Source organism: Papaver somniferum, unplaced genomic scaffold (genome assembly GCF_003573695.1).
Source record: "Papaver somniferum cultivar HN1 unplaced genomic scaffold, ASM357369v1 unplaced-scaffold_137, whole genome shotgun sequence".
Lineage (NCBI taxonomy): Eukaryota > Viridiplantae > Streptophyta > Magnoliopsida > Ranunculales > Papaveraceae > Papaver > Papaver somniferum.
Genome location: NW_020622934.1, coordinates 15,874,505 through 15,890,749, shown reverse-complemented (window position 1 = coordinate 15,890,749; position 16,245 = coordinate 15,874,505). Strand labels below are relative to the sequence as shown.

Sequence of the window (16,245 nt, the reverse complement as noted above, 5' to 3'; positions counted from 1 at the left end):
TTTCAGAAACTCTATAGTATCACTTCCCAGCTCTCTTAAGGTGGTAACGAAAGCACCCCAAAACCAAAGCCATGAGTTGTACATTTCTATAAATATTTAGTTCTTTTTCGATCAATGGCTTGACCAATTGCCTGAACAGGAACAAAAGCACGCACTCCAGCGCCCGTGAAAGGAGAAACACCCGTGATATCCATACATACACGCCCATTATCCCGATTGTATACAAAGATGTCAGCAGGTATCAAAGACAGACCGGTGTCTGAGAGAAACCATAATTCCACTTTCTTCCTAGCTGGGACCCCCGCACGATAACAAATATCTGCAAAGGTATCCCAAACCAGATCATGCCTATAATTGAGACCCACCCCATGCGAGCAATGCAAGGCATATGATCCCCAAAAATATTCATCTCCCTACCACAACTGGAGCAAGTGTCCCCTTCTTCGAAAAGAGGGATTCCAAGCCTGTAACAAAACGTAGCTCTGAAATACCGAGGCTCAAGTTTTTGATTAAGCACATCAATCGGAATGGCCAACAGATAATCTTGTGCATGTTTGATCCTGTTACTCTTCCATAAGGATGAATCACGCTCCGTCAAAACAAACTGATCAGGTAAAACTTTCTTAACTGCACCGAAGTATTTGATTGCCAAAGAGCTCATAGAATGGGGGGCAATATCATCAATGCATAATGAATAATTTTCAGTACCACATACTTGTTTGTATAGAGAAAGTGCATGCTCAAAACTGGGACTCAAACCAGAAACTCCATATTGTCTCAAAATATTCTCTTGCTGAGCTTTTGTCTGAAAACAAGACGCCAAATAGAAGTATTGCATGGTATCCATTATGGTATACACACCAAGCCCACCATATTTGATGAGGAGTGTAGCAAGACTCTGCTATAGGGGACCAAAGCCCGGCCCATCTCCAGTAATAAGATGTCTGAGAAACTGCTTGAGATAATTATCGAAAACCACATGTGCCTCCTCCAAATATTTAGGCTTAGTTGTACGCATAGCAAAGTATATCTTGGAGACACCAGAACAGTTCCTCAGCAATAAAAGCTCACCTTGGGGGTCTTTGAGCTTCTGTATAGCATCAATAAAAGTAGTGGTCTTATGAACTCTATTAAATATCATGTTCTTACAAAACTGTTGGCTCAAGCTAAAAGGTCCCCCAAACAACTTCACACCCTCCGCAGGATGGCATATGTGAGACGGGAAAACACCTTCAACCAAACCTCCGATATCTATTGTATGACAAAAGAGTTCAGCCTTTGAGACATTGAGGTGTAACCCAAAGAAACACCTTCCTTCCGAATAATATCCAAAGACTTGGCCACCATCACCGTGTCCCCAACCAAAGTACCATCATCTAAATACCATGCTTGCAAGTATAAATAACACACCTCTACAATCATATGTATCAAGGGGTGTAGAGTTAAAGCAAATAACATGGGACCGAGGGGATCCCCATGTTGTACTCCCTGAGCTGACCGGAGAGTCTTGTCCATATAATATAACTTGGCAGAGATGCATAACAAAACTCTACCCACTTAGAAATGGAAGGACAATGTTTTCGTACCTCTCTAATCATGGCAGACCTGCTTACAAGATTGAAGGCATTAGAGAAATCAACTAAGAGCATTGACATCGATGTCGAGTCACTCTTTGCCTCAAGAAGTATGTTAACCGCATGAAGAATGGACTCACCACCACAAGGTACCCCGACCCGAACTGAAAGTCACTAAGGTAGCTCTCAATTTTCGTACCAACATGAGAAGCAGCAACTTTAGAAACTAAACGTCTCCAAATCGTACCTACAGAAATACGACGTATACCACCTCCGGGCTTGAGCAAGGGAGTTAGGGGAGATGAAGCGACAAACTCCCGTGAGCCTGATGGACAACCACCTGCAAGCCATATGTTAACTAGCTCGGTAATATAATTAATAAGCTCATCATACACAGCAGCAGCAGACCCACTCAGAGCACCGATAAGATGTTGAGAAAGAAGGCCATCTCTCCCGCATGAGGTCTCCTTGGGAAAGCTTTTCAGCTTGTTCAGGACCAAGTCTTTAGATGCAATAAAAGGTGGATGCGTTATAGGATCCGTTGGTATCAAAGGAGGGGCTGCATGGGGGTGCATGACCTGCAGTTCTTTCAAAGTACCTGAGTTGGGCGGAGCCACGCCTTTGGAAGTCAAGGTACGAATAGCAGCTGTGTATAACCCGTTAGTTAGCTTCTTACGAAAAAGTTGTATGTTCGCTGCCTCTTGGATCTCTTGTGTCCTCTCCTGATTTTTTTTCTTGTTCTCATACCGTTCTTCTTGTAGAGCGGTTTTCTCCTCTAATGCTCTATGGAGCAGGGTGACACAACCATTCGGCTCAGACCATTTTTGCAAAGCCAGCAATACCGCCACAATTTGGAATTTCTTCCTATTTCTGGATTGCTCCTCCATACTACTCTTAGGGAAGTAAATACGAAGAGTGAAAATAGGAAAAAGGAGCAGTTGAATCCATAGAGAGATGTCATTAGGATTATTAACAACCCTTTGAATGACAGCATTAAAAGTTCTGGCGAAGAGAAGCTTACACTTAGCGGGAATGCTTGAAATCGTGGTTATTTGGCTATGTAAAACTCTGTCCAGTAGCTCTAGATTGAGACTAAGTACAGGTTCCACTGCTACGTCATTAGGAACGTCATTGTCAAAAGAAACCAAAGGAGCAGGACATGTAATTCCATGCACCAGAAAATCAGCACTGGTTCCATTCCCGGGACAAAGATTCATGTAACCCCAGTAGTGTGCTTTTCCAAGCCTTGAAAACAATGAAACTTCCATGTATCCGTCCGCGACATCTATCCATGCTCTCAGCAGTAGGATAATGTTTATCCCGTAGATGCTTGATCAGTAAGCTATGGATGTAACCTCTATTGTTAACACCATTCTTGCTTCCATCAAATCCTTGAAAAGCATATTGATGCTTACCTGAAGTTTGATCCTTGTCTCCCTGGTGTCGAACAATAGACCCTTGTGAAGATGATGATGCAGAAAATTGAATATCAAGACCGTCCATAGATGAAGTTGCGTCATGAGATGCCTTCGCAGCATGAATCACAGCAACGTGAAGGGTATGACTTACTACAGTTGAAACCGTGGAGCTGCAGATATAATCGTGGGAGTGACGGACATCACAGATCAATAGAAGTGTTTACCTAGGACACTGCAAACGACAAATCGATCTACATTTCCTCCGAACAATGGCGTCTTTTGAAGTTGCAGAGATCTGAAAATACACGTCATGAGTTGAAGATGTTGCAGAGGATTGAAAAGCATCATAATTTTTGGAAGAGGTGGATGGTATCGATCGAGTTCTCATCCTCGACATGATAACAAAGAAAACTGCACAAAAACCCTAAAAATGGCAGTCATGAAAAACCAGTCAATAATGTAGTTTCAGGGGTCGCGATGTAGCTGGAGAAGTGGAGGAACATACTGGAATGATTAGACGAGATGAAACAAAAAGGAAGAAATGGATTGATCAAATGAAATCCGACTTCCTTCCCCAAGTTTTCACTCGCCGGAATCGCCAGTCCGGAAAATACGCTCCCCATTTTTTCTGCTTCTTCTTCTTCTTAACATTAATAAATAAAAAAACTTAAAGATGAAATATCTCTCAAAATATAAGTCAAAAATTAATAAATTTTATATATTTGGAAAGATCTCGTCGAGATCTACACAATGAGTACCCATTATACTATGTTTCGAAATTTTACTTTTTTCGGTATAATAGTAATTCATATCCAAGAATGAACACTATTTTAGAACATGGTAGTTCATTCTACTTCTAGAAGTTCATTTCGTAGAATGAACTCGTATATGCTAGCAATTTGTTTTGTAGAATGAACTCATAAAAGTACTTCATTAATAAGAATGAAGTCACAATAGTAGTTCATTATTATAGTTCACATTGTAGGATGAACTCATGATATATGTTCTTATTGCCGAATGAACTCATAATGGTTGTTCATATTGTAGGATTGATAATTCATATTGTAAAATGAACTCGTAATGATAATCAATTGGTACGTAGTTCATATTGTACAATGAACTCGTAATAGGTGTTCATTATAGTAGTTCATATTATAAAATGAACTCGTAAATGATAGTACATATTATAGAATGAACTTGTGATATGTGTTCATATTATAGAATGAACTCCGAATAGTATTTCATATGGTATAATGAACTCTTAAGGCCGGTTCCTATGAGGGGTGGCTAACCTACCCATTTTCCAGCTGGCTTGGCAAACTGGCCGCGCCACTATTGGAAAAAAGATAAGCGACCGAGTCTCCACCTAGCGGTCGAGACTACACTGCTATCGGTCTCATTTCGATCGGTCGGTCTAGTCTACACCGTGAACGATTTAAAATAGACCGTCTTCAGTCGGTACTCTACCATCTATAAATACCGCCATTCCCTTCAGTTTTCATTCACAAAAAAAAATTCTTCCATTCTCTAGAGAGCAGACCAGAGCGATTTTTTACTTAAAAATGAGTAGTTCCAAAACAAATAGACAAAGGAAAAGAAACAGGAAATAAAAAGGAAAATCTATTGGAGATAGTGATATCACATGGGTCCAGGATAAACAACAAGAGTTCGCTAATGTTAAGCAACTAGTTGGACCTGGTGTATTATCTACGCATTTATGTAACCATCCCGAGCGAGTTCTCTTACCTAAACTAAGAGGTGGGTGGTCTGAGCTAACCGAAGTGTTTGGGTTACTCCCCGAAGCTGTTCAAGAATCCTTGAGAAGATATCCTTGGCAGCGTTTATATTTCATGAAAGACAAAAACCACAGGACTCAAGTTGTGCGAGTTATTTGTGAACGTTGGTGAAACTTCAAATATGTTCTTTTTCAAGGATTTCGAGTGTGGTAAGTTCTATTTTTCCATTCAATAGTTTAATTTTTAGTTCAGAAACAAATTTTAATTTTTAGAGATTTAATTTTTTAGTTTGATACAAATTTTAGTTCCACATACAAACTTTAATTTTATGACCATGTTGTTTTTAGGGTTCACACCGTTAGATTTGTATATGTTGACTGGAATAAAAAGTGAGGGTGAAATAGTACAATTTAACCAATTAAAGTGGATACCAGAAGGAAGATGAAAACAACTACTTCCCTTGTACTCAAATGATATTGAAGGAAAGCCAGAATCCAGACAGTTACACTCATTTGGATTAAGAGTGTCTGGGTTGAAGGCTTTTTTGAGCCGTTACCATGCTAAGGGTATACACAGAGCTGAAGATTATCCCGAGCTAGAACGTATTTTTGTATTATGGATGTTAGGCCAACTTTTTTTCCCTAATGGTAGCTCAGTGACATTAATTGGTTTTCTGGGCTCTTTAGAAGATTTAACTAAAGCGCCAAATTATGATTGGGGTTCTGCAATTTTAGATGAGCTATACATAAGTCTCGGTGATTGTTCATATAAGAAGATATATAGCTTTAATAGATTTTGGGCCGTATTGGAGGTAAGAACCACAATCCATTTCTATTTATTAGATTTATTATCGAGTTGTCAAACTAGTGGTTAATGTACTAACACATCAATTTTCGTCAATGTTATTTTTCAGTATTGGTGGTATACTTACTTTAAGGTCGGCGAACCTGATCTTCACGAAAGACGATTAATTTTTCCAATCGTGTACAAGTACAAAGATGATAATTGGATTGGTCGAATTAATGATGGTAAAAATATCGCTATTGTTCAGAGGATGAAACAACTATGCAGAATTAGTATCAACATTATGCCAATGCCGTATACAGAAATTGACGAGTTCCATGAACCAACAACATATGCCATGCTACAGTTAAGCCTTAGGCGACTTTTGTTTTACAGTCCAATTAGTGATCAGGGTATTTGGTACTACGGAGAAAGACATCTGTTTCAACTACAATGAAGAAAGGTAAAAGCAATCAACCCGTTTCCAACTTCAATAATTTCACATGATGATTAGATAAAGTTGATAAATAATGGATAACCTTGGGAAGAAGCAGAATATTTGATCCAAATTCCAGAAGATGACTATGATTACTTCAGCTGGTTTCAAAAGGTATGTAAGCTAACTATTGTTGTTCATCCATAAAACTTAGGTAGTGTTGACTTTCTAGCAATTGACAATTTTCCACTTACAGATCTTTCATCCCAACCTATATCACTGACGGGGGAAGCATATACATATCCTAGCAGTCAAATGGGGTCGTCAAATATGCCTCAAATATCTTGGGAAGTCCAAACTTTATCACCAAGTGGAGATATTGTTACAGTTCCACTTACTAGTGAAGGTCTGCAGCAGAGCTATCCATACTATGGTGTGGTGGCATCACAAGAAGAGTATCAGAACCAGTTGAACAATTTTTCGCTTTTTATAAATGAATTACAGAATTTTCATTTGAGGAAGATGCAGATACAGAGGGAGAATATGAGTTATGAACTTGATTCTATTAGGGTAAAGTTCTCAAATGCCCGGTGATAGCAGTTCAAGAAGTCGTGGAGGTTGTACAAGTCGTCATGACACTCCAACTACGGTGGAAGAGACTCAGCTACCAACAGCAGCAGGAACAACACCAGTAGAAAACGTGGAGGATTTCCAGTTTCCAATTGGTTTCATGCCCCAAGGTCCTGTACTTACTCCTGTTGGTGGTCACGTAAATATGGTTGCATTTAGGCAATCCGTAATGTATGCCCCAAATTCAGCATTTCACGGATTCCAAGCACCTCCAATTCGACCATCTCCGGTACCATATCAAGGTTATGAATCACCCGATGCTACTCAACCACCACCTCAGAGTCCAAATAATGAGTTTTCACAAGATCAAACAGGCTTAGGGGAATATATATATATTTGGTAATCGTTAGTTTTATAGACAAATGTTAGTTTGATAGATAATTTTAATCGTTAATATGAATTGTGGTTTGTTTAAATCGTTAATGTAATTGCACTTTTGTTTGATAAATAATAATCTTCATTTAAAGTTTTCTACTTAAGTTAAAATTGAGAACTTAAAATTGATACATTAGATTAAATTTGGGAAACACTTTCAATATTTCATAACAACTTGCATATCAGAACTGCTTTCCGTTGTCACAAAGCCACTTTGCACGACAACTTTGATCAATCTCCAGCAGGGTTTTACCACTTCTCATGTTTCGAGCATATTCCCTTATCATACCAATATACTTTTCAACATTCTTAGAGATTATGAAGAACCGAGCACTCAATACCATCAAATCATGATTGTTGAGGTTCGTTGTTTCTTCTTTAAATTTCAGTAAAAAGCGTCCCCAAAACGGAATCGCCTGTAATGCGCCATCAATGATTGGATGATTAGTGAAGAGAAAATAATTCTTGCAGATGCATTCATCTTCTAACGTGTTAAATTTGCACTGCTGTGTAACTCTCGAACTATTTGCTCTTCTTATTTCATTTTTCACACTAGCTCGAAGTTCAACTTTTTGATTTTCTGCCGCATGTTGCTCTTCTTTGAATTGAGCCATAGACATGTTTCGATCCATTGAAAGATCTGAGAAAATAGGAAGAAGTTGTGAGTTAAAATGGAAGAAGAATTTGGTATTTATAGGGGGAAGATTTATGGCCGTTGGATCAGATTCTACGTAGCGGTGTAGACTAGACCGACCGGTCCTATAAAAGTCGCTAACAGTGTACAGAACACCGAAGGTGTAGTCTCGACCGCTCGGTAGAAACTTGACCTGCTCCATAGTGGGTGCAAAAATGGCAAACTTGAAAGTTTGCCATGCCCATACGAACCAGCCTAATACTATTCCATTATACTAGTTCATTTTGTAGAATGAACCCGTATATTACTTAATCATGACAGTTCATTTTGTGGAATGAAATAGCTAGTATAGTAGTTCATTAAATTAGTTCATTTTGTATAATGAACTCGTATATAATTCATTTTTTAGTTATTTTTTAGCCTAAGGATAAGGTAAAAAATAAAAAAAACCGAAAGATAGCAACAATGGTTCCGTTGGAAAGCTCTCGTCGAGGGCTTCCCGAATATATAAAAGTTATCATTTTTGGACATGTGGTTCAAAAGATATTTCAGTTTTAAGGTTTTATTTATTTATTTTTATTAAGAGAGTGATGCGTGTCGTAACCACAACAAATTAATTAATGTTTTTCCACCTAATTAACAAGTAATATAGTGTAGTCAAGTTCGTTCCCACGAGGAGCGAGAGATTTTTAGTTGTAAAGTTGTCACGAAGGGGGGTTTGATTTTGAAAAGCAAAAGAAAATAAACAAAACAATTAAAAGTGTATGTTGAAACCAATAAGAGAGATTAGATCAAGGAATCCTTCTTCGTTGCAAAACAATAAATCAAGTTATGTTCTTTTCCACTATTAGTCACAGATTATCACCAACCGTAGATAAAGCAGCTAGCTCAGTGCTAAACCCCTAAATCCCTAGTATCACCGAATACGGAAGTTCTCGACTACCGGATTCTATTCACCAAACCACCTAATAGTAGCTCACTCAAGATGTAATTTAGTTAAACGCATTAAGATTTATGAATTTATTAGGTTGATATTAGTAGTTAGACTCTTAGCTCAAGGTCTACTTGCTAACGTTGTTTTCACACACAATTGCTCCACGGAATCCCTCCGCAAGGTCTCGTGTTTGCTACTTGTGTAAAGAGTCAAGAAACGATTACTTATCCCCTAACTTTCACTAGCTTTAGATCAATTAACGGCCACCTAAACAATCTATCAATCAACCATGAATGTATAAACATTCTAATTAGTAAAAACAAACGATAATCATGTGAAAAACTTCAAAGTAGATTTAGAAAACAAAACTCAAAACATGTTAAGAACTCGGAATTCATCCTCAATCAATAAGAAAATTAGCTACTCATGTTTTTGAAATTCACAAAAATAATTAAAGGGAGAATTTTTAAAGTTCACACAAATAATTAAAAGAAGTATTTTGAAAGCCATCAAAAACACAAGTGTTGTGTGTGTAGAGGTGTAGAAGTGTAGGCTTCAATTTCCTAGCAATCCTCTTAGGAATAGAATCTCTTTCCCTTTGTAAGTCTTCTTTCCAAGTCTTTGTCTTTCTCAAATCTTCCATCTTCACTTTCCAAATTCAAGTCCAATTCCTCAAACCCATGGATGCTTCACAAATTCTGCTACTTTTGGGTCGCCGAAAAAGTTCCTGGGATCACCGGAATCCTGCCTGAAAAGTCGCCATCCGCTACCTGAGATTCTAAACCGTCGGTAAAATATTTCGTCAGTCCACCGTTACAGTTAACGGTCAATATAGTCAAACTGTTAGCGAATGGGTCAAGGGAGAAGAGAGTCAGCTTCTCAGTCAGTCTTACTGAGCTTACTGGATCTTACTCAGTTGAGTCAAGGGATCGGATCGGTCATCGCTGAGTTGACTCGCCGGTGCAGTAAATTGGACAGAGTTTCCTCTGTTTCTGGTGATTTCCCGGCCATTATTTCAGGCCTTTCTATTCTTTCCCTGCACACCTAACATACATCTATACAGTTCATTCAACTTAATCATTCTTCTTCTGCTTCACACAACCACAGACCCATTTAAACTTCACCGATTCAAAGATAAACCCTTCTTCTTCTGCAAATCTCCTAGCACAATTCCTAGGCATACATCTATTCAATTCAACAGCTTCATTCTCTTCCATAAGAGCTTCTAATCATCATCAGTTCTTCCATTATCGCCATCAGTTCCATTCACTCCAGCTACTGCAACAGTTTCAACATTTCATTTCTGAAGTCATCTTCTTCTCAGCATCAATAGCAACAACAGCTTTCTGTAATTCCAGAATCCATTACACCTGCTCAACTGATTTCGAGAACAACCCATGAGATCCCCTTTTCTTTATTTCTTCATAACTGCTTCTCCATTTCAACCAGCGGCCGCCAACAGCACCAGAAAGTCGAACCCATTCTCGTACCCATGGCAATCACCATGGCAACAGCAGATTCAGACCAAAACCCATTCTTCCATCATCTCAAATTCAGAAGCTCTTCTTCATCTCTTCTTAACAGCAACCACAGGACCCATTTTATCACATATTCAAACCCATCTCAACACTCAGCAAAACCCATGTATTTGTTGAACACGGCTTCAGCTCAGAGACCACCACCATATCTCATCAATTCACATCTGACTGCAACCCATTCTTCAGAAATCAACAGCAACAAATCATTTCTCTCTACCAGCTTCCATTCCTTCTTCTCATCCGTTCATCTCGATCATCTTCTCTGGATCTCAAACACCACCATAATTCAGCCCTTCAATCCACCATCAATAGCAGAATCACCTCTCTCGATTCAACAACAGTATCACGTAAATCTAAACCCATCAATTCTCCTTGTTAGTTCATCAATCGACAAACCATAGCAGCAGGAACGAGCTCTTCTCAGATTCAAATCAAAACCCTTCTTCTCAAATCTTCTTCTCTCGGCTGTCTGCAACTCAATCTAGCCTTATACCCATGAAAATCATCAGCTCCCTCAATTTCCACTCTCGACTGCATCTCAATTTCTCGAATTACAGCGGATGACAGCTTTTCTTTCTCTTCTTCTCATTTTCAGATGCAGAGAAGTAATGAATGAGTGAATGAGAGACATCCCTCTCGACTTTAGGGTTAGGGTGATATGGACAGGTACACTCTAGAGATACGATCCCATAAATACACCCACTGATAAATGATAAGGGATACCCTGAATGACACCCCTTAACCACAGCTGGTTGCCTTTAATCATTCTTACAAAAGAGAGTTTCCCCTTAACTTTGGCTGGGCTCCAGAGAGTGTTCGCACTGGAAATGACAAATCTGCCCTTTTCGCACAAATTGGGTGATTTCTTCTTCTTTTCCTCCGTACAACTCCAAAATACCTAAAACACTCAAAACAAACGTAATACATAATTTACAAGAAAAATAGCAGAGAAAGCATAAACAATAGATAATAAATAGGATGTATTCTACACCCTATTAGAGAGAGAAAAGGAGAAAAAAGGGCATTTCTGCCTCTATTAAACGATTATGACACCATTGATGACGATATTCCGTGTGGATATTGTCCATCCTAAGACCAAACAATAATATTTATGACCAAACAACAATATATATTTTAAAAAAGGACCACACAGATAGTTGATTGGATCAACTGGACTAAACTAACTCTAATATGTTATTAGGACTAAATGGTATTTCCTACAAGTGGTAAGGTCATCGACTACGATAAAAAAAAAATCTAAAAATAAAGCGAAATGTTTGAAAAATATATTATAAACTATAGTAATACTGGAAGAGAAAACCTTACAGATATTCACACGAAAAGGTTCTCTCACAGTCGGACTCGCTCAAAACTTATCAACCATGTGCGAGTCCAACTCACCCAATAACCCGCTCCAGTTCCTACCTAATCTACCCTTCCATATTCAGTTAGTTACAGTAGTTGGTTTAGGTTAGTTTAAATGGGTTGAGTTTACCTATTGATGGTAGTTTTTAGTTCTGGGCTAAAATTATAAAACCCTGTATTTAATGCTCCATCATTCTGCAAAGAAGATTGAGCCATTTAAAAGTGATGAGTGCCCAGGCCTCTTTACTTATATGTATCGAGCAATTCGGTATATTTATATGAAATTTGTCCAGAATAGTGCGTGTAGCAACAATCCCAAATGTTCTGTAAATTTCTGAGTATTTATTCTATGCCATGTTCCCCAGCTGAACTCTTAATTATGACATGACATGACGACTAATGCTCACTCCTAACCGAGTAGCATGAATCTCCCGAAGTGTCAGGATTAAGATGCATGTGGAAGTACTCAATCAGAGGCACGCAAAGTCATGCTGCCATTTGATATTAAATTAGTGATTTCTGTATCAATATGCGAAATTCACCAAAAATTGATTGGTTTTGCGGCAACCCGCAAAATTCAGTTCTTCAACCTAATTTTATCAATTTGCAAAAATTAGGTTATTTGGCACCCTGCGCAATAATTCGAAACCTATTGGTCGAAACTAAACCTAGTAAAAATTAGGAAATTGATCCACCACAGAGCTAGTAGGAGCAAGATCCTACCAAAAATCAGAAAACAAGAAATAAAAAGGAACTTCGGCAAGTAAGAGCAGCAGCAAAAGGAGGGGTGACCGCGACACTTGGCCGACCGATTTGCCTCAGCAAGCGATGCCCGTTACTGGCCGGCCACGCTCCATGTTGCTGCTTGCCGGCCCCTTCTTCCCACCGACCAATCAGATCGCTCCAAAAGCGCCACACGCACTTTTAATTAAAATTGGAAGTTGGTTGATTGACACACCTAATTCCTTAAGGAATTAAACATAGGATGCCCATGTCAGTCTCAAAACAATCAGGACCACACGATTTGGCCAGCCGATTCAACAAGGTTGGCCTCCTCACAACAAGACCGAGCAAACTCCATGGTGTCCACCGGCGGGCCCACTATCATACCAGCCAATCAGAATCCTCTTAGCCCGCCAGTAGCATCCCTGATCATTGGACAGAGTTAGAATGGTCGCGCTGTTGAAAGAGAAGCTCAGCGAACTAAGACCGACCATAACGGTTCAAACCCATCACATCCTTCCGACTTAGCCAGCATAGTTGGACGGTTTAGATCTTCTTTCGAACATTCAAACATGTACTATTGTGCTCACCGGCGACTCTTCTTAATGCCCGGCCGGTCGACTTGCCCACGACATGCCAGGAGCGTAACAAATCGCTTGCTCAAAGATAGGGTGATCGTGCGTTTTGAAAACCCTAAATTCGTGTTACTACAGCATGCTACTATCACAAAAAGATCACGGACGTCCATCTTTACCGTTCGAATTGGCTGGCTTAGATCTAATTCCAGACGGCCAATAGGATGCCAGCATGCTTGCCGGAAACCCACCTTTGTGTCTAGCCAATCGGCCTGCTCAAACTAACGTTCAACGCCTTGAATCGATTAGCCTAAAGAGGGTTTCCACACGGCTTTAAAACCCTAAGTTGAGTTAGCGACATTACACAACTTCCGCAAATCATCTCGTCTGTCCAACTTCTCTAGCCTATTCGGATGGTTTAAATATGATTCTATATGGCCAACAAGGTAACACCGCGATCACTGGCGACCCCACTTCTACGAGGAGCGATCGGCCAAGCCACAACTTTCCCATATGGCCCCAAACGATCGCCCAAAGATGGCCAGTCGCGCCGTTTGCATAAAATTTTAATAATTCAACAACAGCCATTAACTTCCACAAATCATCTCGTCCGTCCAACTTCTCTATCCTAATTGACCGGCCTAAATCTAATTTTAGGCTACTAATGGGATGTCGCCGTGGTCGCCAGCCGTCACTCTCCTATAAGGACCGACCGACCTGCCTTTAGCGCCCGCGAATGACTCCTGGAAATTTCACGAGAATGGCTGGTCACGCTCCTTTTGAGACATTAAGCTCCGCGACTAACTTAAACGATCTTTGCAAAACGATGCTTCACATTTATCGATTATTTTGAGCTGCTTGCTTAAAATCCATGCTTTACATGCATCGAATATATCCGATATTTTATGAGTATCGGTTTCACGAATAACTTAGTTATTTAACCTAATAGCGTTACATGCTATTCTTTGCGGCAAGTCTCATGACTTGACTCGTCACACATGACCACCCGCCGCCTGGCTTGCGCATCAAAATAATTAGGTCTTGCAAACAAGACCCACTCAACAACCTGCTGCATATTTTCCCACGAAAATACTCGTGACATCAAACATGTCACAAACTGGGAGATGATCAACAGGGTATTGGTATGGCGGGTTACAACGTGCGCCATGGAACACGCCCATTATGAGAAAGTGTCAGGAAAGCGGACAGTTAGTGGCGGCAGAGAAGTAGTGGGTGTGAACTGACACGTCCTGCCCTCATAGTAGAGACGTGGTTTTCTACATTTTCACACGATCCCACTTCTCCATCACTTAACCACTCCCACGTCTTATGAGATCAGGGTGCGTTCAACTATGACTTGCATAAATAGCTTTCAACCTATTTCAAGCAACGACAGAGTTTTGGTTAACAACACAATATCCATAAAACACCAAGAACTGTTAGCTTACACTCTGCAAGCCGGTTCCACATTCTGATACAAGTCTTAAAACATCTACACCTTCATAATTCAACATTCTGATCTCAAACACCTTAATCGCTTCTCTACCTAAGATCAACCCTCTCCTTCACTTTGTGACCAAATTGAATCTAAAACGGCCATTTTTTGGTTTATGCCAGAGTCTTACAGATTGATCTCTCGAATCTAAAAGTACTCATGTGCAGTACATTTGTTTAGCGTTTGAATTCGTTTATCATCAACTCACCCAAATTTACCAAAAACAGCAGAATCATTTTTTACCCCAAATCAGAAAAATGTTAAAATCAAACTATCGCATTCTGTATCAGCTCAAAAATATGGACAAATGAAACAATTTTTATGTTTGCTTATTGAAATTTAAGCCCAATATGGGGAACAAACACGGATATCCCTTCTTATAATTACAAAGAAAATGAACACACCTAATTAACTAACACACAAAAGAGTCGTTTACGCGTACACGCAGGTACAAACACCAAATGGATGATCTCGGATAACAATAATACTAATTCACCAAATGAATTGTGAAAATGAAAACCAATTAAGTCAACTTGATGGTGCAAATGAAGTTGAAAACGCATACTTGGGAGGCATCATCATCACTTTGTTAGAACAAAGATAGCATAGATGATTCCAGGTAAGTATCCGAAAAATGTAAGAACTAGGCAGATCCAGAATTCCGCCTGCACACATTACAGTTTATTATTAGTCGGAAGCTAAATGAATGCACAAGAAATAGTTAGCAGTAGACGACCAGTTAAAGAAAACAGTATTGGATCGTACCTCACAACCGAACCTGAGAAAAACTCCAAGAGGAGGAAGGATGATTGCCAAGATAATGTCTACAAAAGTTGCCGTTGACATGTTTACGAATTTGTTTATCCCTTCTTATAGTTATCTTGGACAGCAGAAATAGAGAGAAGAAGAAGCTGTGGAAGAGATACAGAGCAGCAGACACTTGTTTATATAGACATCTCTCTTCCACTCCAACGAATGAGACAGCGTGACTAACACATTTGATTAACACGGAAATTAATTAGTTCCGAATGATAATTAAATTATTAGAACTAGTTCTGTCGTTTTTAGATTTTTCTGTTTTGGAAAAGGATTAGTTTCAGTAGATATTATCTAAGAGAAGATATTATTATTGGTTGGCGACGACGTGGTCCAGGGGCCTTTGCTGCTAGCTGTACTAGTACTATTGTAACATACCGACATCTTCTCGTTCATGACGCGGCCTATGGAATACATTACACGCGTCCTGTGCCTTTGACTGTTCGATCAATTACCTGTCAAAACGGTTCCTGGTCCAATATCGAGGGATTAAGGTCGATAGAGCCAGCTCTATTCGCATTGCCTGTAAATGTAATTATCGGTCGGCTGGCTCTTAAATACTTCGTATGTTTTAAACGTGCCTTTGTATTTGCGTTAGAAATAATTGGGGCCATTTATGAACCCAAAGGGGCTATCTCTCAGACTAACTATAAACGGGCACACGTCTTTGTCGATGTAGATTAATTAAATTATCAATTAACATTGTCTTAACGCGTGTAAACAATCTGATGATCTCATCCAACTCCACTAGTAAGGGCCTCAATTAGTAAACAATCAACAAAATAATTAAACAGATGGAAACGAAGAGGTAGCTTAAGTAGGTCACCCTAATTGATGTGTGTCGTGATTAGTGTGCGTCCCAACCGGCAAGTACATGCGTCGGTAAGATATCCATCGCATGGGTCGCCTCACGTCCACGTATAGTGGAGCATGAAACAATTATCTATACGAACACTAATCACGGTAAAAACCGCAAAAGCAAACAAGGTAAAAACCGCCTCCTAACAGAGGGCGGGTCCCGCGTGTCAAGGAGATTGGGAAAAATATGATTTGGTTCTTTTTTGGGTGGTCTCGTGTCTATTTCGTCCTTTAAAAAATCATCTTTTCCATTTGGTCTATAGTTATTTAAAAATATTAAAATATCTAAAATACCCGTTCTCTCTCTTATTTTCTTTCCTCCTCACGTAAATCATTTTTCTGGTTTTCTCTTTTT

General features: G+C 39.4%; 1 protein-coding gene across 1 annotated transcript; it reads right to left on the bottom strand.

Annotated features, from left to right (window-relative positions):
• Positions 1-14,516: 14,516 nt before the first annotated feature.
• LOC113334922 (hydrophobic protein RCI2A-like) lies at positions 14,517-15,251 on the bottom strand. Its single transcript, XM_026581144.1, has 2 exons — positions 14,982-15,251; positions 14,517-14,881 (listed from the first exon to the last, which is right to left on the bottom strand). Exons 1-2 carry the CDS (start codon positions 15,060-15,062, stop codon positions 14,798-14,800), a joined length of 165 nt encoding a protein of 54 aa, XP_026436929.1. The 5' UTR covers positions 15,063-15,251; the 3' UTR covers positions 14,517-14,797.
• Positions 15,252-16,245: the final 994 nt, after the last annotated feature.

Bases quoted from the DNA above. Each gene is read 5' to 3' on its own strand.
- LOC113334922 (XM_026581144.1), bottom strand. From the start codon at position 15,062: ATGTCAACGGCAACTTTTGTAGACATTATCTTGGCAATCATCCTTCCT. The intron at 14,882-14,981 runs GTACGATCCAAT...TAATGTGTGCAG, and splicing joins TTCTCAGGTTCGGTTGTGAG to GCGGAATTCTGGATCTGCCT.